Below are 25,813 nucleotides of genomic sequence, written 5' to 3'. Positions count from 1 at the left end.
CTGTTTTGCTCTGTTCGTGTGATGTTAGTTCTTGCATTTAATTGCAGAAGTGGCATGCTGGGCTCTCAGCAAGTGTGTTTAAATTATTTGCCACTGTGGATCATAAAGTGTGAAAAATAGGGCGAGTGAGAAAATGCCCCATTGAGATGAGTCAAGACAGTTTGCATTCCTCTTAGAGATACAGTTCACACTCTCTGGGGAGGTGGGTACATGACACCACATCGTCTTTGCATCTGCTTATGGTACAAATTCAGAAGTCCATTCTTGAAGCTGTTATGGTAAGCGATGCACTTTCTAAATAAAAATTGTGGGTTGAGGTTTTTATTTTTAGTTGGGGTTCTCACCTCTTCCATCCCAAAGGCAGATAGCTGTACAGACAAATGCCAAATCGGATATTTTAATATTTGATTACTGTTGTTGGAACTTGGCGTGGAAGGAAGGAAAGTGATCTTAAGAGAGGTTTCTTTTAAGGTAATCCTAATTTTCTGAGCTTCCACTAGTGGGTCAAGACTAATGAGTGGGCCACATGAGCAATGCTTACCACCATTAATAAAACAACTTTCGTAATAGAAAGGGGGAGACATCAAAAGATGCAGCAAAATGCAACTTTGCACATTTTACTCTGACTTGCTTCAACTGTGAACATTGTTAATACAGTAGTTACAAAAAAAGAGAGAAACTTATCAGGTATGACTTCTCAGCTTTGCCTGTTGATTTGCAGGTAACAAAACACTCTCTCTGTAGAATTGTTAAGATTCAGGGACCACTTCCTTGCTTATCATCTGGTCATATTAGGTCTTAAAAACGAGGTTATATGTGGTAAGTTAGAAAGTGAGTCCTATTTTGTAGTACAGTATGTGGGGGTTAAGACTGTGTTCTGATTCTGAAAGACATGAGCACTGGATTGAGTTGGTATCTTGCCCTTTGATGCTTAGGAAAGACAGTGGTTCTCAACCTTGGTGGCAGCTGGAAAAGATAGCATTATCAGCTGGGTGGGGGTAGGCTGTATGCCTGAGCCCCTTCTAATTCCTTCATGGATCCAGCACTTGATTCAATTCCTGGAGTACTAGAAGTAGCTTCCTGGTGAGGTAATGGCACTCTAAGTATGGGCTATTAAAGTAACAAAGGTAGTGTCTCTGTGCTGGATACCAAAGGAATGGTCTCGCTCCCTCAATGGCTGGTAGTTAGAAAAACAGAGGCCAGAGTTGGGAGTTGAGTTATGTGAGCTAGAAGCAAGGCTGGGAAGCTGGGAGACAGAAAGTATGAGACCTTGGAGCAATTGAGAAATTAAGCATTAGTCAGATAACGAGACAGAAGATTGCATTTGGACAAATTCATTGCAGTAGGTGCACAGTTTTGTCTTCAGGAAACATTGTTGAACATGGGTTTGTAAAAATAGCCTCAGAGTGTGAGATGTTTGTGTTGGTATTTGAATTTTCAATAATTGGGATATTTTGAGTATTTCAGATTTGTTAGGTTGTGATCTACCTATGTATTTGTGTTGCATATCATATTTGACTTTTCCACATTGTTCTGCATTTTATAAGTTAACAACGTGTCTGTGTGTCTTCATTTGCCCCCTTTCAGTGTGTAAGTTGTGCATGGGAGGTGTGGCTTTCTCCCTGCACTCAAAGCCCTTTCAAGCTTGGAACACCTGCCTTTGCTTTCCCTTCAGGTCTGAACTACTGTATTGTGGTTTAGTTGTGTGTCAAATGAGTGCATTCTGCACCTGGCAGAGGCAGAGCAACTGCTTGCCTTTCCTCTGCAGCTCTAAGCTACAGTGGTACCTCGGTTTATGAACACAATTGGTTCCGGAAGTCTGTTCATAAACTGAAGCGTCCATAAACTGAAGCACACTTTCCCATTGAAAGTAATGGAAAGTGGATTAATCCGTTCCAGACGGGTCTGTGGAGTACTCAACCTGAAGCGTACTTAACCCGAAGCATGGGTGTAATTGGTTCCGGAAGTCTGTTCATAAACTGAAGCGTTCATGAACTGAAGCAAACTTTCCCATTGAAAGTAATGGAAAGTGAATTAATCCGTTCCAGATGGGTCCGTGGCGTTCATAAACTGAAAATTCGTAAACCGAGGTGTTCATAAACCGAGGTTCCACTGTACTGGGGGAGGAGTGAGGGCTTATTGTCTCCCCCCGCTTCATAACTCGAAGCTTGGAGACGGAAAGACGAGCATCTCTCCCCCCCCCCATATCCCATCACATGCTGTGCTTGAGACATAGCACCCTGCCCCTTGGGAAAAGGAAGTACTGATGCCCAAACCTGTTGAGCTGTGATCCTCAGCGTTTGCATGACTCCCTTCTACATCACTGCTTTATACATGGTTTGTGACCTGGTTGTCTTGAAGGATCACCCAGTCCAACATAAATTTGCTTGTTGGTTTGAGATGGTCTTTTTCAGGCCCTTCTCCTGGTGCCTTGCTGTTTAAAGGCCAGGGCTGTTCATCCGATCACTAGTTAGTTTTTTTTAAGGCATCATGTCAAGTTCCCTCCGTTCTCCCAGGCGTTTAATGCTCCATAGTCAGTTCTGCTGCTTTAAGGTCTTATTAATGATTTTGCTGCCGTTTTTCACAATGCTCTCTCTTGTTCACCTAGGTTTTGTTTGTGAGCCATCCTGAAAATGCCTTAAATTATAAGGTAGGGGAAATTGTTTTGTTTTTTTTTAAAAAAAATGAACTTTAGAGTAGTATTTAGGAACTAAATCACCTTTACAATGAGCCATTCAAGAGTTTGACAGACCAGTTGATCCAGCTTAAGTTGTGGGTGGGCTAGTTAGAAGCAGCCCAATTCTCATGAGATACGTTTTTCAGAGGAATGGGAAGCGGGATTCCAATGCCAACCAAGGCAAGATCAACTGATGGAAAGGGAGAAGTTTTCCCCCCTTCTCGTATAATGCTTTGATCTCTGGGCCGTCCAGTGAAGCTGAATGTTGGACAGACAAAATAAAAGACAGAAAGTAGTGCATAAACTGTGGAATTAGCATCCACAAAAGTAGCAATGGCTACCAACCAGTGTTAGAAACTCAGATTTATAAACTGGGCACCAAATGGCTCCTTTAACCAGGGTTACAGTCGCCAAAACGGAATGCCTAGTTGCCATTTGGGGGCCAGATGGCTTGAGAGTCGTATTTTTCAATATGACTTTTTGGTTCCTGAAATTCATTCTGATGGTGCAGATAAAATACTGTATTTACTCGAGTTTAATGCACCATCCAATTTAATGTGCACCTCAATTTTCAGAATCTTGAAACAAAAAAAAAGTATTTGCTGGTGAATGTAAATGTGCCATCGAATCTAATGCACACCTTAATTTTCGCAACGTAAATTGGCCAAAAAAGGTGCACATTAGATTTGAGTAAATACGTTATAACAGAATTCTACAGGATGTGTTGTTCGGGTTAGAAAACAGCAAGATCCAAGGATTCTCAAGCATGCACCTCCAGATGGTAGAGATGTTAGGTGCCATCCTGTCACCCGGGCATCTTCACTTGATCGCAAGAGGTCAATAGCCAGGTGCAAAATGTGCCCGGTGAATTTTGAATACTGATATCCTCCCCTTGGCTCCAGAGGTTTTCCTTTGCATAAAACTTAGACGATGCAGTCCACTCATTTCTAGTTCCTGCCAGTGTACTTTGGGGCTTGACTCTGCAGGCCAGACAAAAGAATCAATTCATTGGGCCAGTTGGGAGAGAAAACCCTGCTTAACTCTGCTGCAGGAAGCTTCCCTCAAGTCAGGGCAAAGCCTTGTGTTTAAGCATTAGTCTCACACCCATGGGCAACAAGGAATTACATACAGTACATGTTGAGTGAAGGAAAAGGAGCGATCAAGTACTCTGTCCCTCCCCTTAGAAGCACGTGAACTATTAGAGGAGAGAAACTCCCTTGTTTGCAACTGTGTAGGAACGCTGAAGGTTGTTGCAGGAGAATCAGAGCTCTCTGTTTTTGCCTCTGCCAGCCCCCAGCAGGCTAGCACAGATGCTGGCAGGTTAGTAACTTTTGTGGACCTTTTTAAAAACCAAGGATGCTTTTAGATGGAGCTGTGAGGGAGCGATATTAGGATATCATCCCAAGGAATAACTTTTCTCTCCTCTGCTTGGGAGCATAGCCTTTCTGGGATGTTCCAGGGTCCTTTCAGAGCTCAGCAGGTGCTTTCAAATGTGGCAATGTCCCACCCTCCAGAGGTTATCCAGTTTCATCAGCACCACCCAGCTCCAAGACGTCCTGGCAATTGCAGCCTCCCAGGGATCCTACTTGCCAATATGCTAATACTCTGACTTTGTTTCAGGGCCTGGGCTTGTTTGCGCTAGCAAGGCAGAGAGAGGAGGCTTCCAAGTTTCTCAGTTTCTAGGGGTTGTGCTTAATTTTGAAAATGAGCTGATTGAGCGCCAGTTTCGCTTTAAGGGCTGGAAAAAACCCGTTTGTTTGGGTGACTAAAACTTTGATGCTGCTACCTAGGAATTCTGAATATTTCTTCAGCCTTGGTTTCCTGCTCAGGATATTGGCTCACTCGGGGTAATGCTACAAGATTTAGAATAAAAGGTTCAATGAAAGAAATTGCTATATTGCTGGGAAATCACGAGAGTTATTTCATCAGCTGAATTTTCCAGCTTAGTAGCATTACAGCCAAGCCCCTGGCGCTGGCTACCAAGGCTGGCACAGTATTTACCAGGAGACTTGTTTGTTTTTTTCTTTCTTTCCCCGAGCCAACTTGGGGTGGGACAAGAGGGTCAAACATAGCATTAAAAGGAACCCCATGGAGTTCATTCTGAGCCAGAGGGACAGGGAAATTGTTCTTCTTCCACCCTTCCAATCTGCTTCGGCAGTTGCATGTTAAGGATGAGGGGAAGAAAAGACAGGTGTCTGGCTGGAAAGAGGAAGAAATGGGGATGAGGAGCAGCACAGCAGCGGCTCAGGCCGGCATTTGTGAAAAGGGAAGCTGTGAAGCCTTGGGTAGCAGTGTTGGCTGCCTTGTTCAGGGCTGGGAGCTGTCTCAGTAAGAGCTCGGCTTGAAAGGAAAATCCTACACAAAAGAACTTAAGAGAACCGGTGATGGTCTATAAAGGAAGGGAAGGATTGGTCAGTAGAGAGCTCGAAAGCAGGATACAGTGGAACCTCGGTTTATGAACACCTCAGTTTATGAATTTTCGGTTTACGAACACCGCGGACCCATCTGGAACGGATTAATTCACTTTCCATTACTTTCAATGGGAAAGTTTGCTTCAGTTTATGAATGCTTCAGTTTATGAACAGACTTCCGGAACCAATTACACCCATGCTTCGGGTTAAGTATGCTTCAGGTTCAGTTTGCGCTTCAGTTTATGAACGCTTCAGTTTAAGTACTCCGTGGACTGCCTGGAACGGATTAATCCACTTTCCATTACTTTCAATGGGAAAGTTCGCTTCAGTTTATGAACGCTTCAGTTTATGAACAGACTTCCGGAACCAATTGTGTTCATAAACCGAGGTACCACTGTAGTCATTCACTGTGGTCTCTTAGGACAGGGGTCGGCAAGGCTTACCGGGCATGGGCCGGATCACTACCGCAGAGATCCTCCGTGGGCTGGGCCAGCGCAGCGCGACGCCAGAAATCATTTCTGTGCATGCCCAGATGCCAAAACCCGCGCCTCCGCAGAAGCAATTTTCAACACTGTGGACATGCACAGATCTGATTTTCAGCGTCCGGGCATGCACAGAAGTGATTTCTGGAGCCGCAGAAGAGAGTCCCCGTGCTGTGCCGGTTTAGCGCAGTGTGTGGGGACTCGCTGAGCGGGGGGCTCGGTTTGGGGGCGGCTCATGGACCAGTTAAGCGACCCTCATGAGCCGCTTCCGGCCCATGGGGCCTTAGGTTGCCAACCTCTGTCTTAGGAGAATCTTTGTTTTGATTTGTGGGTGCTTGGATATCGTGCTGCACCTGTCCCATAAAACACTGACTCCGCAAATATTAGGCTGTAGAGAACAAGCCTAACAGCTGTATGTTCTAAGACAGGGGTCTGCAACCTTTAAGACAAAAAGAGCCACTTGGACCCGTTTCCGAAGGAAAAAATAAACTGGGAGCCGCAAAACAGGGACGTAATTAGAAATCAGAGGGCCCCATAGCAAAATTTGCTATGCCCAATAATCAATGCCCCAAAATGCCATAGAAAATTAATCAGGGCCCCAGTGTACCATAAATCATAATCAGTGCCTGATGTAAATAATAATTAATAATGAGGGCCCAATGTCATCCTCGTCATTATAAAAATAACTTTGAGTTTGGGCTGCCTTGATTACTGGGAATGGGCACCAGCAACCACTGCTTTATGAGTTTGGGCTGCCTTGATTACTGGGAACATAGCTGCCAAGTTCTCCCTTTTTTAAAGGGAAATTCCCTTATGCTGAATAGGCTTCCTCGTGAGAAAAGGGAAAACTTGGCAGCTATGACTGGGAATGGGCACCAGCAACCACTGCCTTATGAGTTTGGGCTGCCTTGATTACTGGGAATGGGCAAAACTCTGACTCCCTTATTAGGACACCTGTATGGTTTCATGTGTGTTGCTCCCATCAAGTGAACTTATAAAATTTCCTCATATTGAATCAACCCATTGATTAATACATCTACCTCAATCTCCTGACCAGGCCGGCAGGAGGCCACAGGCAGGAGCAGCAGCAGCAGCAAACACGCGCTCCGAGCCCGCAAGCCTTTTCTGCTGCTGGGCGGGAAGAAGCGCGCCCGTTTAAAAAAATAAATAACTCCACCCCCGCCCCCCGTGAGCCTATTGGCTGCAGAAATGCGCCGGGGAGGGGCTGATGCAGGGAGGGGGCCGACCACGCTCCCCGGGCTGCTAACGTCACCTTGCGTCCTTTTTGCACAGCGCATGCGCACAGCGGAGTTGTGGGCTCCGGCGGGCGCTGTGCGGGGCGCAGGTGCACAGCGCGCCGCCACAGCTGTGTGCTCCGGCGGCGGTGGGCACCGCGCGAGTGTTTGCCGTGCATGGCGGGCGCCGCCGCATGGCTCAGGCGGCGCATGGCTCAGATACCTCCTCCCCTCGTATCCGCTCCGGAGCCGCAGCAAAGGTGTAAAAGAGCCACATGCGGCTCCGGAGCCGCAGGTTGCAGACCCCTGTTCTAAGAGGAGAAGCTGAAGGCGAAGATTCTTTTCTGGGTTCAGCAGAGAAGTGGACATATTAATGGAGAGTGCTATTGAAGGCGGCTAGGCATGATGGCATTGCTCTGTCTCCACAGTTGGAGGCAGCAATGCTTCTGAATACCAGTTGCTGGAACCCGCAGGAGGGCAGAGGGCTCTTGTGCTCGAATTCTTCTTGTAGGCTTCCTGCAGGCACCTGGTTTGGCCACTGTGAGAACAGGATCTGGACTGGATGGGCCATTGGCTTGATCTAGCAGGCTTTTATGTTCCCTGGCTCAGCTAGAGGAGCCTCATTGCCAGCAGTCAATGAGTAAAAGACTGGCTCCGAGGCACAACTCTTCAAGTGCTGTGATGGCGTCGGTAGGGTTGCTTACGGGGGTGGGGGGCAGAACAGTTTCTTCACTGGGAATGCTTTACTGTGTAATTTATACAGTCTTTTCTCCATCTGTCTCCCTCCTGCAGAGTTTGCCCTGTGTGAGAAGGACCACATTCTCACTCTCCAACCCCTGCTGTTTCCATGGGTGTAAATATTCAGTTTGGATCTGTCCCGAGGTCATTGGGGGGGGGGCATAGGCACTTAACTGTTGTCACTATGTGGATATTCCTCAAAAGCAAAGGCAAGCTGTGGCGCATGATGTGCCCTAGCTAGAATTATCTGCAAACAAATGGGCAGGGTGTGGTTAGGGTGGAGGACACAGTGACATCTCCTCGTCCAGAGGATTTCAAGATTTGCCAGTAACTGTCTTGTCATGAGTGCTTCAGACATGGAGTGGGAGCTGTGAATGCCTCCCTTCTCTTCAGTTGTATGATTTTGCTCCCTTGAAATTAAAAAAAGTAAGGAGGTGGAGCAATGGACAAGAAAGGGAATAAACACTTAATTTCTAAATTTGCGGCCAGAGTAAAAAGGAGGCGATGGGATAATAATAAAATAACAATAATTTATTACTTATACCCTGTCCATCTGGCTGGGTTTCCCCAGTCACTCTGGGCGGCTTCCAACAAAAGATTAAAAATACATTACAACATCAGTCATTAAAAACTTCCCTAAACAGGGCTGCCTTCAGATGTCTTCTAAACGTCAGATACTTGTTTATTTCCTTGACATCTGATGGGAGGGCATTCCACAGGGCAGGCGCCACCAACGAGAAGGCCCTCTGCCTGGTTCCCAGCAACCTCACTTCTCGCAGTGAGGGAACCGGCAGAAGGCCCTCGGAGCTGGACCTCAGTGTCTGGGTTGAACGATGGGGATGGGGGGCGCTCCTTCAGGGATGCTTCTCTGTGTGATGACTGTTCTGAATTTGCAAGACCAGTATGAGTGCTCCATCCTGAAAGCCATGTGAGGTTTGGAAATGGCTAAGCCCCCAAGGTCAACTCTCTTAGCAAAGAATGTGAAGAAACATAGGGAAGGGGTTTTCTTTTCACAAAGGGAAGCCCAGCAAATGGCAGCTTGAGGGCGATGGCAGCAATGGAAGAGGCAATTGTTTGCGTTTCAGTGTAACTGATGCACACTTCTCCTGGGCGGCAGGGGAACTTTGGCATTCCACTCTCTTTTTAGTCTTCTGTTCTGCACATCACAAAAGTTCTAGGTCGAATGGTTGCGGAGCTGGCCTTGACAGTGTGTGTGCAAAGCCTCTGAGAAGGATTTCCATAGAATCAGGGAATTGTACACACACAGTGAGTAGCATCTCCCCCTCCCCAAAAAATGTAGCTTTTTTTTTCAATTTTTCTGAAAATGTCTGTTTTCCCCCGAAAAAAACCAGAAAAAAATGGGTTTTTCCCCAAGCATCAAAATTTCTGGAAATTGTACATCTCTAGTTTTAAGTCCAGCTTGTATTTACAGATGCTCAATAAGAAAAGGACATACCGGTATTTATTGCATGATATGCTTAAAACATTCTAGAAGGGCATTAACTATATTATCATTCAATAACACACAATATTTTTACTAATTTAAAAAAATGGTGCACAGCACGCTTACTATTGGATAACAGAACATTCACTTGCCCATGATTTATGTCAAGCTGTCAGGGGGCGGGGTGGCAAACTTTGGGCAATGCCCAAAGCCAGTGTTTCCCAAACTTGAGTCTCCAGCTGTTTGGGGACTACAACTCCCATCACCCCTAACTAGCAAGAGTGGTCAGGGATGATGGGAGTTGTAGTCCAACAACAGCTGGAGACCCAAGTTTGGGAAATGCTGCTAAGCCCTTTGGACTCTTCCCCAGCCACACCCACTTCTGGGCCCTGTTTTGCACCCTCCTGGTGTGTTTTCATCTACCTGCAGTGTGTGCTTGAGCTGCAGTATTGCCTCTTGCTTCCTTGGATGGAGGGCAGAGAGGATGCCTGTGTAGAAATTGGTCCAGTTGTACAAAGGCAAAATTTGCCTTCTTTGCTCCTCCCAGTTTTGCTTCTGGCCCCAGCCACCACTGGATGGTGGCCCTCTGAATGTTGTCCTTCAAGCTGAAAGAGGTTCCCCATCCCTAATCTGACTACAGGTTAATTGCAAAAAGAGAGAGAGGGACCTGGTTCACACATCACATTCAGACATAGTGGGCAGTATGCAACTAACTTGTTCTACCAGCCCAAGTATTTCTACTTGCACTATGGAATGCCCCCCATGCCCACCCTGCACCCTCTCCAAATCTGCTCTGGAGGGTTGGGAAAACCTCCTTCCCACAAAACAGATTTTGGGGCTTACTGGGGGGCGAGGGGAGGTTCTGTTGCACAAGTGGAAATCCTTACAGTGACGAAACATGTTAGTTGGGATACCACCCAACTAAAACAAACTATGGTTTAGTGTGCACGAGCAGTGTTCTTGTGTGGAAACAGCGGGCTCTTCATTCCTCAATGCCTCACACTTGTGGGGAACAAGCCTGATCCGAACCTGAGCTTATGGTTTGTTTCCTCCAAACAAGCAATAAGCCAAGAACACACTTTGCTTCTGCTCATGCTTTAAACAGTGATGGACAAACCATAAGCCCAGGTTAAGCCAGACCATGCCTCGTTTCCCTGCAGCAGGAACAGGGAAGATCGAAGAGCCTTTAGTTGCAGCAACCTGCTATTTATTCACATTAAAGCAAGGTTAATAAACCACAGTTCAATGTGACATTCCAAGCAGGCTGCTCACACACATGTATATTGCACCTTTATTTCAAAACACGGATTTCTATTTATCCCTCTCTGTGTATTTACAGAAGCAGAGCGCAATTTGCTGGCAGTCCGAAATGCCCAGGTTCTTGTAGAAACAAGTAGTTAGCAAGCAGAGCAGCCTTTCCTCCATTAAATGGGAAATAAATGTTCATGTTTGGTCATAAATATTTATTATTTGAGTGCTGAACAAATTTCCAGGCTCTTGGTAGAGTCTGCTACCTAATACAAAGAGACTACATGACTGCAGATGAGCTCAGTGGATGATTCTGGAGAAATAGGTGATTGCCTCTCCCAAGACCGGTGATGATAATTGATTGCAAACTCCATTTGGCCTGACTTGGAATTGGGCTTGGCAAAATATCAGATGGGGAATTACGTAGTGTTCCACCCCCACCCCACCCCCCGAACTCAAGTTCTAAGATCCAGGCCCTGTTGGAGTTCTGATGATACAACCACCCCCTTCCCTTTCCACTCTTGCTAGCAAGGATTGGGATGGAGAGCAGAAGTTAACATATACGAGTACAGTTGTGCTGGTAGAGCAATTAATTCAAAGAGAGAGCAAAGGTTCCATGTTCTGTGGAGCTGCTGAGTCATCCAGATGTTTTCCTTGCTGGCAAGAGATGCTCTGCAGGTGTTTCTTAGCTCTCGTGCTGTCTTCAAAGGATGGTGCAAATGCAGCTGCATAACAATCTAGGTTACCCTTGTATTGAGCGTAGAGGACAATAATTACTACTCTGGACTATATCCAGTCAAAAAATTGAGGCAGGGCCCTTACCTAACAGTGTTTGCTGAAACTTTGCAAGTCCTGGACAGATGCCTGGATATAGCGGTGGGCTGGATGAGGGCCAATAAGTTGAATGAATTCTGATAAGATACAGGTCCTCTGGATGACCACATTGATTGGTGAAATTCGCCGGTCTACCATTCTGCATTTGCAAGAACTCGACCGTTCAGTGTGGCAGCGCCTGCACTTTGGAACTCCCTGCCTATTGATACCAGGCAGGGGCCTTCGCTGTACTTTTTTCAGCGCCTGCTGGAAACATTCTTGTTTAGACAAGCCTACCCAGATGCTTAGAAAGTTGAGGCAATATTTATCTGTTTCAGTATTTTAACTTTTGTATGTTTTAAAAGTATGGCTGTCATGCTTTCTTGATTTTCTTGTGTGTGTGTTTTTTTGCAAACCATTTTGAGGTGGTTTGTTTGTTTGCTTGTTTTGCAATAGAGTGGTGAGTAGTTCATAAATACATGAGTAGTTCCTGGCTGAGAACTGAGTAAATTGCTTATTCTAGGGCGGGGGGATTGCACTCACTATTAAAGAACAGGTGTATAGTCTGGAGGTGCTCCTAAAACCAGCACTCAACTTGGAGGCTTAAGAGGCTTCTGCTACTAAAAATTCCTTTTACCGGCTGCAAATATTCCTGAGCAAAAAGAGCTTTGCCGCTGTGGTGCAAGCACTGGTAACCTGGAATCAGTGTTTGAAATTTGCCAGGCACATTTTGCACCTGACTTATCGGCCACTTGCGACCAAGCGAAGATGGCTGGGCGCCTGGATGGTACCTAACGTCTCCACCATTTGGAGGTGTGCACCGGGGATCCTGGATCTTGACTGTTTTCACACATTAGCAACACATCCTGTAGAATTCTAGCCGTTATATTTTATTTGCACTGTCAGGATGAATTTCAGGAAGCAAAAAGTTGTGTTGAAAAATACGATTTTCGAGCTGTCTGGCACCGAAATGGCAACTACCGGTAGGTATTTTGTTTTGGCGACTGTAATCTTGGTTTAAGAAGCCATTTGGTGCCTAGCTTATAGTTTATATCTGAGATTCTAACACTGCCTTGAATTGGATTACTGTACAGTAATGCGCTTTATGTGGGGCTGCCCGTGAAGCTGGCTTGGAAACCTCAGCTAGCGCAAAACTCTGTAGCTAGGCTGTAGTCAAGAGTGGCCTCATACAAGTATGTAACACCAGTCCTGAAAGAAAAACCATGCCCACAAGCCCTCAAGCACCCTTCAAGGTACTTGTGCCAGTTTGTAAATCCATATGCAGCTTAAAACTTACAAAATTATATCAAGGAATGAGTTTAGGGTGCTATTTTCTGTGTCCAGTTAGTTATCATCATCATTGCAGATTTAAGCAGTGACCGCGACACTCTCAATTTTGGCAAGAAGAAGCATTTTCCAATTTATTGGCCTTAAGTGTTGCTTCTGGAGCTGGGAATTTGTTAAACTTTTAAACTTGTTTGGCCTGTTTGTTTTGCTCGAGTAAATAGCAGATGTTTGTCCACAGGATTGGTTTGGGGATCATATTGCCCTCAGCGTTTGAGAAGAGAGTAGGAGATGAAGGGCAGAAAATCAAAACAAACACATTACCTCTAGGGGAACACCAGTTAACCTGACACTGGCAGGGACGTCTCGCTGGAGTCTTCTTACTGAGGTTGCTCTCCCTTCATTGGTATCTTGAGCACTGCGAAGGAACCCTGAGACATGTACTGTCCAGGGAGTCTGTTATCCAAACTAGCAAACAGGATACCCTTGGGGGGCAGCGATCTGAACCAAAGGAGAACTTTGGAGATGAATGGTGCTCAGATCCTTCCAGGTAGCAATATCTCCCATCCGCAACCACCCTATAACTGACCCAGCTTGCAGTGTTGCTATCAGAATGACAATATAATGCACATGAGGCACTCTGAATGCTGAAAAGCATTGTATAAATGCTGTTATTACGCAGAGAAATCTTTTTCTTGATTTAGATTGCATCAACAAATAGAGAAGTTGTTGCTATTTGTGTGGAGTGTGGCTCTAAGATTGTAATTACAATGGGGAAGCGGGAGGTTCATATCACGTGTAGCAAACCTAGTGTGATGCTATATTTACAACTTTGAAGGGCAGTTAGGAGTTCCATACTTCTGATTTGTCGTTCAGAGCCAAATGATACATTAAATGTGTATTTGTTTGTATGCATCTTTTGAAAAATTGCTACCGTGGTCTCTAACCCAAATCAGGACTGCAAGTGTGAGGGGGAAATGAAAAACCACCCTTCCTCCAAAGTGGCTATTTTCCCCAGGAGGGAAGCTGCAATTGCAGTTTTTTTGAAAAAACAACACCACCACACCATGCAAATGCTCATTTAACATAATGTGTAGTTTGGCTCTCAGTCCCATTGCCATTATGCTACATTAACCCTCATAAGGACCATGCAAGAAGAGGATACCACCCCTCGGCTTAAAAGGGGGAACGTTCACTGGGATCATGTGGGGTCAAACCTTTGCAGAATTGCACGCTGTCTCCATATGCCTGTGCTAGTGGTTAAATGTGTGTCTTTATCCTCGCATGGGGTAGGGAGTGTTCTACTTGGGTGGTTGCCATCGCTGGGAGATACAAAGGAAGGAATGCTCAGCAAACATCTTTGCTTGTGTACCATCTGTCTGCTTTCAGCCACATGACATGAGCAAAAGATTCCACGGTGGAGCTTTCGTTTCTTTCAGGAGCGTGATTCACCCACTTTCTTCCACAGACCAAAATTCTCTCCTCTTTGTATATAGAGCCAATATGGATGGAGCTTTAGAATTCTTCTCTGATAGTTAAATCTTTTTAGTGTTCGTAGCTAAAAAAAGGAATCAAATACGTCTTTCTCCTCTCCCCACCCCTTCCAGCAAGTCTGTCAGGTGTATCTGGGTATTGTTTTTGTTGGATATTATGGTATGGGACTAAGTTTTTATATTGTAAACTGCCCTGGGATTTCTGGATGAAGGATGGTACAGTGGTACCTCGGTTTACGAACACCTCGGGTTACGAACTTTCGGTTTACGAACCATCGAAACCCGGAAGTAAGTAACCCGAGGTTTCCGAGGCCTATGGAGGCCTCCACGGAGGCATCGGAGCGTCCGCGACTGGGACGCAGCCACAGAAGCGCTCCGATGCCTTCACGGAGGCTAACTGTGTGGAAAGGAGCCCTGCGGCTGCGGCGCGTCTCTTTCAAAGCGGGTGGGGGGTCCCTTTGGAAGCGCTTACCTTGCGCATAGAAAACAGCGGTGAGAGGCTTGGCTGCGCGGCGGTGGCGCTCGCAGCTCTCCTTCCCTCTCTACGTGGTGCCAGCCGGGCGACCTTTCTCCTCCTCAGAGCAGCCGCTACCACCACCAGGCGCCAGGACTGGCTGGGGTGGCTCGAGGTGCGCCTGGCTGTGCTTGGAGCGGCGGCGGCGGTAGCAGCGGCGGCTTCTCTCAAGCCCGAGCCTCTCCACTCTGCAGGGGCGCAACGGTGAAGGCCCGGCCTCGCTTCTCTTGACCCCTCCGTGAGGCCGGGCCTTCACCGTCGCGCTCCTGCGACGTCTCTCCACCTTCGCCGTCGCGCTAATGTGAAGAGGCGTCGCAGAAGCGCGACGGCGAAGGCCCGCTTCTCTTGAGCCCTCCGCGAGGCCGGCTCAAGAGAAGCGGACCTTCGCCGTCGCGCTCCTGCGATGCCTCTCCACATTAGCGCGACGGCGAAGGTGGAGAGACGTCGCAGGAGCGCGACGCTGAAGGCCCGCTTCTCTTGAGCCCTCCGCGAGGCCGGCTCAAGAGAAGCGGACTTTCGCCGTCGCGCTCCTACGACGCCTCTCCACATTAGCGCGACGGCGAAGGTGGAGAGACGTCGCAGGAGCGCGACGCTGAAGGCCCGCTTCTCTTGAGCCCTCCGCGAGGCCGGCTCAAGAAAAGCGGACCTTCGCCGTCGCGTTCCTGCGATGCCTCTCCACATTAGCGCGACGGCGAAGGTGGAGAGACGTCGCAGGAGCGCGACGCTGAAGGCCCGCTTCTCTTGAGCCCTCCGCGAGGCCGGCTCAAGAGAAGCGGACCTTCGCCGTCGCGCTCCTGCGATGCCTCTCCACATTAGCGCGACGGCGAAGGTGGAGAGACGTCGCAGGAGCGCGACGCTGAAGGCCCGCTTCTCTTGAGCCCTCCGCGAGGCCGGCTCAAGAGAAGCGGACCTTCGCCGTCGCGCTCCTGCGACGCCTCTCCACATTAGCGCGACGGCGAAGGTGGAGAGACGTCGCAGGAGCACGACGCTGAAGGCCCGCTTCTCTTGAGACCTCCGCGAGGCCGGCTCAAGAGAAGCGGACCTTCGCCGTCGCGCTCCTGCGACGCCTCTCCACATTAGCGCGACGGCGAAGGTGGAGAGACGTCGCAGGAGCGCGACGCTGAAGGCCCGCTTCTCTTGAGCCCTCCACGAGGCCGGCTCAAGAGAAGCGGACCTTCGCCGTCGCGCTCCTGCGACGCCTCTCCACATTAGCGCGACGGCGAAGGTGGAGAGACGTCGCAGGAGCGCGACGCTGAAGGCCCGCTTCTCTTGAGCCCTCCGCGAGGCCGGCTCAAGAGAAGCGGACTTTCGCCGTCGCGCTCCTGCGACGCCTCTCCACATTAGCGCGACGGCGAAGGTGGAGAGACGTCGCAGGAGCGCGATGGTGAAGGCCCGGCCTCGCGGAGGGGTCAAGAGAAGCGAGGCCGGGCCTACACCGTTGCGCCCCTGCAGAGTGGAGAGGCTCGGGCTTGAGAGAAGCCGCCGCTGCTGCCGCCGCCGCCACTCCAACCAGAGCCAGGCGCACCGCGAGCCACCCCAGCCAGTCCTGGCGCCTGGTGGTGGTGGTGGCTGCTCTGAGGAGGAGAAAGGTCGCCCGGCTGAAACCACGTAGAGAGGGAAGGAGAGCTGCGAGCGCCACCGCCGCGCAGCCAAGCCTCTCACCGCTGTTTTCTATGCGCAAGGTAAGCGCTTCCAAAGGGACCCCCCCACCCGCTTTGAAAGAGACGCAGTTAGCCTCTGTGAAGGCATCGGAGCGCTTCTGTGGCTGCGTCCCAGTCGCGGACGCTCCGATGCCTCCGTGGAGGCCTCCATAGGCCTCGGAAACCTCTTGGCAGACAGTGAAATTCATGTTAAATTGAAGCTTTAGGGGGTGTTTTTCATCGTCTGGAACGGATTAATCCACTTTCCATTATTTTTAATGGGAATGTTTGCTTCGGTTTATGAACACTTCGGTTTATGAACAGACTTCTGGAACCAATTGTGTTCATAAACCGAGGTACCACTGTATACAAAGTTAAATAATAATAATAAAAAACACAATAATTCCATGTGACAATTTCTGGAGTTAAGACCTTGAGTCTAGGAATTGCCTGAAACTTTCACAAGACTTACACTGCAGTCCTGTGTGTGTTTGTTTCAGAAGTGGGTCTTTACCTTAAGAAACTGGGGGGGGGGATTTTTTAATGGCAGAGGCTGCCCTTTGAATCCAGTGGAACAAATGCGTAGGTTTGAGAAGCTAGCCACCAAGCTTCCTTTGGTGACTATGAGTTATGTGCTCACAACCGGCTGCCTGATGATGAAAGCATGATGTGCGAGATCCCCTCTCCTGAGTTTGTTGTGTGTTGTAGCAATCTCAGAGGGGAAACTTGCTTTTGTCTAGATGGGAGAGTGAACAGCCCTTCTGCTTTCCTGAGTTCCAAAGGTCTTTGGGCAGGATTGGGGTCATCATCTTCCCTCTGTGCACCGGGATTCATGACCACTGTTGCAGCAGCAGTCGTTCTTTAGCTTTCGAGCACATTCAGTGTTACCGCTTGAGCCATGCTGTGCTTTGGAGATGCTGAAAAGCAACGGACACAATACGAATTCTTGCTGCTTTTAAGTGTCTACAGATCCCAGGGCAAAGTGGCCTCCCTTCTCCTTGGGAAGAATTGAGCAAAGTAATTTTACCTGTGCCACGGAAAGAGAAGACCGCATGCTGCTGCTTCTAATCCCCTCCACCAGGATGTGGATCATTAGTAGAGTACCCAACCCAATATGCTGTTTTTTTGGGGGGGGGGAATTGGTGATGGCACACCAGAAGAGGGATGCTAAGGTCATGGCACAATATTCAGTTTAAGAGGCTGACCCTGTTTTGAAAAAGGCAATTCCATGCTAAGAATCAACAGGAAAGGAATCGAAAATAAAATTGCCAGGATTGAAGCAGGTTTATGCAAATCTGTGGGGCACCACACTTTGAATACTCTTCTGGTTGCTGTTCTTCTAAAAGGATCTTGTACAACTAAGAAAATGGCAGCCCAATGATCACGTGGCTGAAACAACTCCCCTGTTTGGAGCTATTTAGTTGGGGGGGGGGGAGCAGATAAGGAGGATGTGCTATAGTTGTATACAAATAATGCTTGATGTGCAGAAAGTGAACAAGGGAGAAGCTTTTCTCTCACACATATTTATGGATCCCAGGGCCATCCAGTCAATCTGAATAGTAAGAGATTCGGGGCTGCTGCACCGTGCTGAACACACGGAAACTCCTTTGCCTCTTTTGGGAGGGATACCTTTGTGTGTCTGGGGAAACATGAAAAGCAGTGTTTGTACAAAATGCCCCAAACACAGTGAACACGGAAATCGCCAGCAGACCAATGTCTATGTAAAATGATCTGCTACCTCCGATTTGAATGCCAGAAATAGATGTTGTGGAAGGAAGACTTGGACATTCAGCAAATGCTTATTGCAAGGCTTCCATGGAAGTGTATCATGTCTGTGACCGACATATGTATTATAACCCCATTGTTTCAGGGTGTTGTTTTTAGGTATGCCTCTCTAGACCATGCCTTTATCCAGATACAATATGAAGAGTTGGCATTAGACTCACCTAGAGTGTCTACTGCAGTCACGGGTCCCCATAGGCAGTGTGATAGCTAGTGATGTTAAATTCTCGAGAATATTCTTGATTAATGAGAATATTAGAGAATTTTAATTTAAAACAGAGCATTCATTTTAATGCATTGAAAATGATATCATTTTAATGCATTGACATGATATAATTAGTTAATATACATGTTTATTCATGGGTAAACTTGTTCAGATGGCATCCAAAAACTGTATACTTTTATTCAGTGGGGCAATGCTGAAGATGATTGACAGTGTGGATGGGATCATGGGAGTGGGAGGAGTCTAGAAAATTCTTTCTTATTGGTCAGCAGGTCAGCACTGTTGACATATAGGGAAACTTGTTGTTTACCGGTAGTAAAGGAACCACAGTGTAGTCACATATAGTTGAAATACATACAAATTCAAGTGTTCATCAAATTAAATGAATAGCATTTTTAAAACTTTTTTTTAAAAAATGTTTTCTGTAGCTGACTTTTCAGAACTGCCAATGACACAATACCCAGCAATGTAACTGGATCAAACAACAACAACAACAACATTATTCATTACTTACAGTGGCAATATCACAGCTTGACTTACTGTTTACTAGATTTTTTTTAATGTGGGTTGTAAAACTGGTTCTTACATTAGAATTTACAGAATATTCTGCAGAGAATATTCTCATTCTCGAGAATGTTCTCCGGAGAATATTCTCACCTCATATCACTAGTGATAGCATTGATCTTCACCCTGAAAAAGACAAGCAGTTGAGATGCTTGCCGGGAACCAGTTAAAGTGCTGCTGCTGTTACTTGGCATTTGGACCGAATTCACGCCTGGGAGAAGCAGCCGTGCCATTCTCCCCACCCCACCCCCCCACCCCACCCCAGGGATCCGTGCAAACTACCTTATTAACCGTCTCAGTGTGTTGCCTCATTTTAACAATAGTTCGCTTTGTGTCCACAGTTGGAAAATTCGGAGTTCTGCCTGAGGCCCACCACCACGATTTGCACTGAAATTGGAAGCGGCGCGAACACCAGATCCTTAACCTAGCTCGGCCTGCCAATCTGTCCACAATGTCGGGACCTGTGCCAAGCAGGGCCAGAGTCTACACAGATGTAAATACACACAGACCACGAGAATACTGGGATTATGAGTCGCACGTTGTTGAATGGGGGTAAGTGCCCACATTAGTTTACTGGCCACGTGCCGCCCATGTTGGGTTTGGCACTGGTTCCTTCTGTACTTGCAAAGTTGGGATTGGCACTGGTTCCTTCTGTACTTGCAAAGTGCTGTTTGTTTCAGTAGATGTAACCTAGTGCTATTCCCCACATTTTGTTGTGGGGAGGAGAACCTGGGAATTCTCTTATTAGGGGGAAAAAGAAATCTGTAGAGAGAGGGGCTACTTAGCTCTTCAAAGGAGAGTCTGTTGCTCAGTGGTGGGGTACAAACCTATCACATTAAGCTCCTGCCAATTCTGTTAAAAGGATAATTGGAGATGCACATCTGCCTGAGACGTTGGAGAATTGCTGAGCAGCTGGTACTGGTCTAGACTGACCAATGCAGTGACTCTGTTCCAAGATTGTTCTTAAAATAGCATTTTATTATTCTTGCACCATCAATGTGCATGGAGCAGTGCAGAGTAATATCTTCAAAATTGTCCTTATAGGAGTGTGTGTGTGTGTGTGTGTGTGTGTGTGTGTGAGACCTCTAGAAACATTCTCTAATGTGTCCACCTTTGTGAATAATCTGACAACACATTTTGAAATGGTGATTTTGGAGTCGTGGCTAAGGTCCTTTGTCGGCTTTGTCTTTACAGTAATCAAGATGACTACCAACTAGTCCGGAAATTGGGCCGGGGCAAATACAGTGAAGTCTTCGAAGCCATCAACATCACAAATAATGAAAAAGTAGTTGTTAAAATCCTGAAGGTGAGCCTCTAATGTTTCGGTGGCTGCTGCTGCAATCAGAAATATTTTTGTGCAGTACGCCCGAGTTGGTTCTTGATAATGGGTAGCCGCTTGTAAAGGACGCAGAGTTCATATTTTTGAGGGACGTGTTACAACCAGTGTGCAAGACCTTGAGTCATTTGACTGTTGAGGGCAGGTTTCTAAATGTTGTATTGTGATGGGTGGGGGTGGCACTCTGCCCTGATACATTACTGTGGGTCGCCATTGGCAGCCCCACATCCCCCAACATTTTCTGCAACTGTTGTGTGGATGTACACTGGGTGTATGGTGGAATGATTGATGTGATTTTATACTGTAAACCAGCCTGTGATCCTCAGATTGAAGGGCGGTATATAAATTTAATAAATAAACTGAAGTGAAGTGAAAACCACCTTGCCCAATTTATAAGATTTTAAAGCTGCTCTACATTTATAGGATACATGAAAGGCATATGGAAATAAGAATATATACATAATATAGAGCATTAAACACTACAACATGCAAACCAACGAGAATCAGAATAGCCTAATTCGAGAAGGCATGGGGGAAAGAAATGAAGCACTCCGCCCTTAGGGGTGCAAGCTTTCAAAACTAAGTGGGTGGTTTTGAGAGATTTAGGGGAAATAGGGGGACGTTGGAACTAATTTGGAAAATGTTCCGAAAATGCTCAGAATAGTTGAGAGAACATAAGCTGCAGATGGGCTTCTGGCAAAGCAAATGTTTCAACTGGAATGAAAATACAACAACGCTGTAGTATTTTCAACAGTAGTTGAAAACCCCTCTATCTCCCTCTGGAGAATAACAAGTTGTTAAAGTCTCCACTCCTTAGGTTGACACCAAATGGCCGTTTAGAGCTGCTTGCATGAAGCCAGCTTTCTCTAAAGTAGAGGCAGTAATGAGCTTCCTGAATGTTAATGATGCTCTGGCCTTACTCGTCCTCTGCAAATGTTCACCATCTGGTTTTGAGTGGCTTTCTTAGCGGCAGATGTTGGCTTTCTGTAGCCAGTGTTCTCTTTGGCTAGTAGAACTTCACTTGCAACTTCACACAGAATTTCCCTACAATTGGTGGTTTCCAGCCTCTCAGAGAAGTTTTAGACATGATCTGGAAGCCGCTTGAAACATAATCTGGCATATGGCACAACATCGCCTGCAGTGCAGCTGAATCCTAAAATTCCTCTCCCTGTTCTCCCAACCTGTCAGAAGCTTTTCTTGAGTGTCTCACAGGTTCCAAGTGCTTTCTAGGGTTCCACCTGGAAGGTGGCTTGTTAGTGTGTGTGCTAAATGACTGCGAAGGAGTGGGGAGGGGGAGATGCTACTCACTGTGTGTGCTGAGAATGGGATAAAAAGCAACGGATTTAAACCTTGAGGAGATGCGAGTTAAACTTTAGGATAAAGCAGAGCAGGAAATCTCCTTTTAGATTGCTGACAATTTATATTCCCATTTGTGTGAGCTTGATCAATAAAATTGGAGGAGGTAGTGCAAGCTGAATCAAAATAGGTACACAGGCCTAAAATCGCAAAACATTTCAAGCAGCAAATTTGGGGTGTGTGTGCTTGAGCCTGGGCAGCCCTGATTGCAGGCAGCCAGTAACCACAATGATGGGTTAGCATAAGAATGGAATAAAGTTGCCTTGCGTCTCTCTGATGAAGCTTAGGTTTTGACCAAGGTTAAGGCAGATGGTGAAACAGGTGGCCTGGCTTAGCTCCCCCCAGACACGACAGCTGCCTTGGCAAGAGCTTTGACGTTCAACACTTTGTCGACCAAGCTGCTACAAGCACTTGTGGTTGACATGCACTATCTTGTAAGTGGCTGAGATGGCCTGTTTTAGTGGGAAGGACAGAGAAGAGCTAGAAATGAGCAAACAGGGCAGGCAGGTGAGTATCCCATGTTCTTATGCAGAAAGCTTCATGCAAGCTTTCAATAAACTCCCAACTTTCCAGGTGTTCGGGACTCCAAACCCAACGGCTGCGCTGGCTGGGGCTAATGGGAGTTCCTGTCCAAAACATCTGTAGGGCACCAGGCTGGGGAAGCCTTGAACTATTTGGGCTCCTGAGTATTTATTACACGGTTCGTTAATTACGAGTTGGAGGATAGCAATTAAGTCTTATTCACCAAGATCCAAAGAGTCTCTTTAGATGTTCTCAAGGGCTTGAGCATGTTTTTCTTCATAACCACAGCCTTCCACGCAATATTCCAAACTGTTTTTTCAGTTTCCCCTTCATTTAAGAAGTGTTTTGTCATGCAACAGGTGTGTGTGTGTGTGTGTGTGTGTGTGTGTGTGTGTGTGTTGCAGTTTTGAGAGAAACAAGCCCAAATCCCCTAAGGCATGGTTCTTTGTGGCCCAGCCATTGAAATTAAAAGTGGCATTTCTTCTTCACATGCTGCCGAGCTTAGTTTTTGGGTTCATGCAATGTCGCAATGGCTGCTGGGCCGTTCAGAAAGGGTTGGGCAAATACATGAAAGGTGGCCTTATTTAGGGCTACTAGCTGTGGGAGGTGGAAATGATAGTAATCTCAATACGGAACTTCCTGGTGTTGAATGAGATGGTCATCTTATGCTGCTTATGAACTTCCTGGCTTGCCTCATTCATTCCATTCGGATCAGATGCTCGGAGCTGATTGAAGTATTCATCTGGACTGGTATAGGAATCCATGGTGTGTGTGCATAAGATAAACACACACACACACTTTTTCAGGTGTGCCACAGGCTTCCAAGTTGCAGTCAACAGTTTAAAATGAAAATTGGATAGGAACTCACAGCTAGATTCTTCTTTGTAAAATTAAAAAGAGCCAAAACCAGGTGCAGCAGTACTTTCAAAGCTGCAGTGGGATTCTTTCCCCACACTCCCACTGGCTTTACTTGGGCTTGAAATGTTGCCTTGGGTAAATGGGCTTTTCTCTCACCAGCCTGTGAAAAAGAAGAAAATCAAGCGTGAAATCAAAATCTTGGAGAACTTGCGAGGCGGCCCCAACATCATCACCCTTGCAGATATAGTGAAAGACCCTGTGGTGAGTAGCTCTGAGATTCTGGAGCAGCTCCAGGACTGTGCGGAAAGCGGAGGGGAGAGAGGAAGCTGTGACAGTTGGTTTGTAAAAGGGCTGGACAAACTCCGGGGAGTGAGATCCATCTGTGTTTAGGAGTCATCATAGTAGCCCAGTGGGACCTGCTTCAGCAGAGAGAGCCTGCCTTTGAGTGCCAGGTGCTGGAGACAAACAAGAGGTAGCTGCAATTTGTTGGAAACTGAATGCTAGACTGGACTGGGCCTTTGGTCGAGTACTAAATTCAAAGTGCTGCTTTTGACCTATAAAGCCTTAAGCGGCTCAGGACCACAGTACCACAAGGACCACCTCTCTTCAGATGAACCTACCCAGACCCTGCAATGATCATCTGAGGCCCTCCTTTGTGTTCCCCCTCCTCGAGAGGTGTGGAGGGTGGCAACATAAGAACAGGCCTCCTCTGCAGTGGTTCCCCGTCTGTGGAATGCTCTCCCCGGGGAAGTTCGCCTAGCGCCTGCATTATACACCTTTAAGCGCCAGGCAAAAACATTCCTCTTTAACCAGGGATTTGGTTGTTCCAACTAATTATTTTTTGTGTGGGGTGGAAGGGGGTTATTGGGTTGTTTTTGCTCTTATTTTTATTATTATTTCTTTGGTGCTTTTTTACCTTGTATTTTTATGTTGTGAACTGCCCTGAGACCCTTTGTTGTGAATCTTTGGCCCTCCAGAGGTCCACTGGACCTCAACTGTTGAGTCCCAACCAGTTGGGCTAATAGGCAAGGATGATGGAACGTGAGGGCCAGAAGCGATCAAAGCTCCACAAGTTCCTCGCCTCCTTTCTGGCAGGATGCCGAGAAAGGTGTTCAGCTTCAGATGCCAGTAGGACAAGGCAGTTTGTCGAAGAACAGCTTCTTAGCTTGTGTCTCTGACACCGATGACTTTCTGTGTGTGTGTGTGTGTGTGTGTGTGTGTGTGTGTCTGGTGCTCAGGGTTAGGAATGAAAGTGTGCAGTCAAGCGGTATATCTTGGCATTTCCAGTTACGCGGTCCTTTTGTGGAAGGGAGCAGAGGTGCACTCACAGAAAATGTGGGCTGTGGAAGAGCTCTGGGTGGGCTTTGCTTTTAGTGGGTTAAAGCTTGTGAATTACAACCCCCCCCTTCTCCCAATTTATCCACCTGACTGTGAGAAAGAGGTGGCAAATGCTTCACTGGAATGGGGCGGCAGGTGAAAACAAGTGCAGAATTGTCTGCATGTATGAGCTGCTTTTGTCGTTGCAAGTAATGACACAGTAGGAGAACTCCTAGTACTTTATTAAAGATAAATCATGTTGGCATTTCAGGCATCTATTGATCATAAGATGCAGTGTTAACCCCCCCCCCCCCCCGCCAACCCTGTTCCCTGTTTGCTCTCTGGTTTTCCTCTAATCCTATTTTCGAATTGCTTAATCAGATCAGGCCTTTTAATCAGATTAGCTTCTCTCAGAGGAAGCTCCCCCTCCCCGCAGTTCCTTCTAGATTTTGTGGAAATGTGGGCTATTGCATTTGCTGTAACTGCAACTAGTCAGATGCTGAAAACCTGCTAAGGATGGCGGAGAAGGGAGGACATGTCTGTGTTGATAAGTATTAGGCCTGTGAAGCAGCGAAAGTCGCAACATAACTGATTGTTTTGGTTTCCTTCTCCTAGTCTCGGACCCCAGCCTTGGTTTTCGAACATGTAAACAACACAGACTTTAAGGTACTGTTTGTCACTCAGCCTTTGGGGTTTTAGAGTATTTAAGGTTGGGTGCATGTCTGGTTTTGGGATGCTGCAATAGTAAACGTCCTATATCGGCAGAGGGTTCAACCCAAATTACCTTTTGAGGTCCCTCCCAATTCTGATTTTAATGAAAAGGAAATTAAAAATGTAAGTCATTTTTGGTAAAGTGCGATCAAGTTATCCAAGGCCAATTACTTCCATCGGATAAAAGTTTGTTTATTCCATCAGATAACAGTAACACCCCCATGTCCAGTGCACAAAAGGCACTTTGTACTGGGCATTTCATTTCTTTATTTTGTTGTGTTTCTGTCTCTCCCTTCCTGCCAGGCAGCTCAGGGTAGCACAGGTAGTTCTCCCCCTCCTTTCCTCCATTTTTATATTCCCAACAACCTGTGATGTAGGCCAGGCACTCTCTGTGCTTCAAGTGCATACACTCAAAAACTCTTTTAATGTTCATCTATGGCAAAGAGATGAATACAGGAAGCAGTTATTTAGTGTGCATGCATGCAGGTGCACATGTGTTACTTAGGGAATCACAATTGGCTGCAGCTTTGTCCTGAGTGTACACTTGGTAGCAATCCAGGTTTATCTTCTAGAAAAATAGGTGCTGGTGCTCACCATGAAGTTGTTACAGTAAGTGCCACACTTTAACAGCAACAAAAAGGGGTACCGGTACTGCGCACCCTTGAATACCCCTTGAAAAAAAATCCACTGGTCTCTGCATAATGTGTGACAAAGCCTCAATAATGTCCCCAAATACTGAATTACCCTCCTCATCACACGCCCCATAATGGATGACGAAAAACGAGCAAACCCCTAACCCCCATAATCTGTTGCTTGAAAACTTACTTTTTTAACGTTGATGTCTTACAGCAATTATACCAAACGTTAACAGACTACGACATCCGGTTCTACATGTATGAAATCTTGAAGGTGAGTTTGCCTTTCCCCTTCCTGTTTGAGATGGGAGGTGAAGCATGAGGTTGGCTGAGAAATGGCAACCAGCTGCCCTGAGGAGTTGGAGGACATCTATCTTCGTTCGTTCTTCTGCGGAATCTTTGTTCCAGACACAGCCTAGCATTACCCGGGGCAGATCCTGCTTGCCTCGGAGCCGTCACTTGTTCCATTGATCCATTACCATGATTACCAGAAGTGCTAGTAATGTTTAGCACTGGTAATATTTAGCATG

At 46.8% G+C, this 25,813-nt stretch overlaps 1 protein-coding gene across 2 annotated transcripts in view; it reads left to right on the top strand.

Annotated features, from left to right (window-relative positions):
* Positions 1-25,813, top strand: part of CSNK2A1 (casein kinase 2 alpha 1) — a 47,312-nt gene that overhangs the window by 5,477 nt on the left and 16,022 nt on the right. The window contains exons 2-7 of one of the 2 annotated variants that reach the window (XM_035122380.2): positions 2,609-2,650; positions 18,890-19,100; positions 19,743-19,854; positions 22,780-22,881; positions 24,553-24,603; positions 25,498-25,557. In XM_035122380.2, the coding sequence (XP_034978271.1) occupies positions 19,000-19,100; positions 19,743-19,854; positions 22,780-22,881; positions 24,553-24,603; positions 25,498-25,557 (426 nt within the window). In that variant the 5' untranslated portion in view covers positions 2,609-2,650; positions 18,890-18,999. The remainder of the gene's footprint in view (positions 1-2,608; positions 2,651-18,889; positions 19,101-19,742; positions 19,855-22,779; positions 22,882-24,552; positions 24,604-25,497; positions 25,558-25,813) is intronic. The other variant, XM_035122382.2, reaches the window with a different exon arrangement.

The sequence above is a fragment of the Zootoca vivipara genome, chromosome 7 (assembly GCF_963506605.1).
Source record: "Zootoca vivipara chromosome 7, rZooViv1.1, whole genome shotgun sequence".
Classification (NCBI taxonomy): Eukaryota; Metazoa; Chordata; class Lepidosauria; order Squamata; family Lacertidae; genus Zootoca; species Zootoca vivipara.
This window is presented reverse-complemented; position numbering and strand designations above follow the sequence as displayed.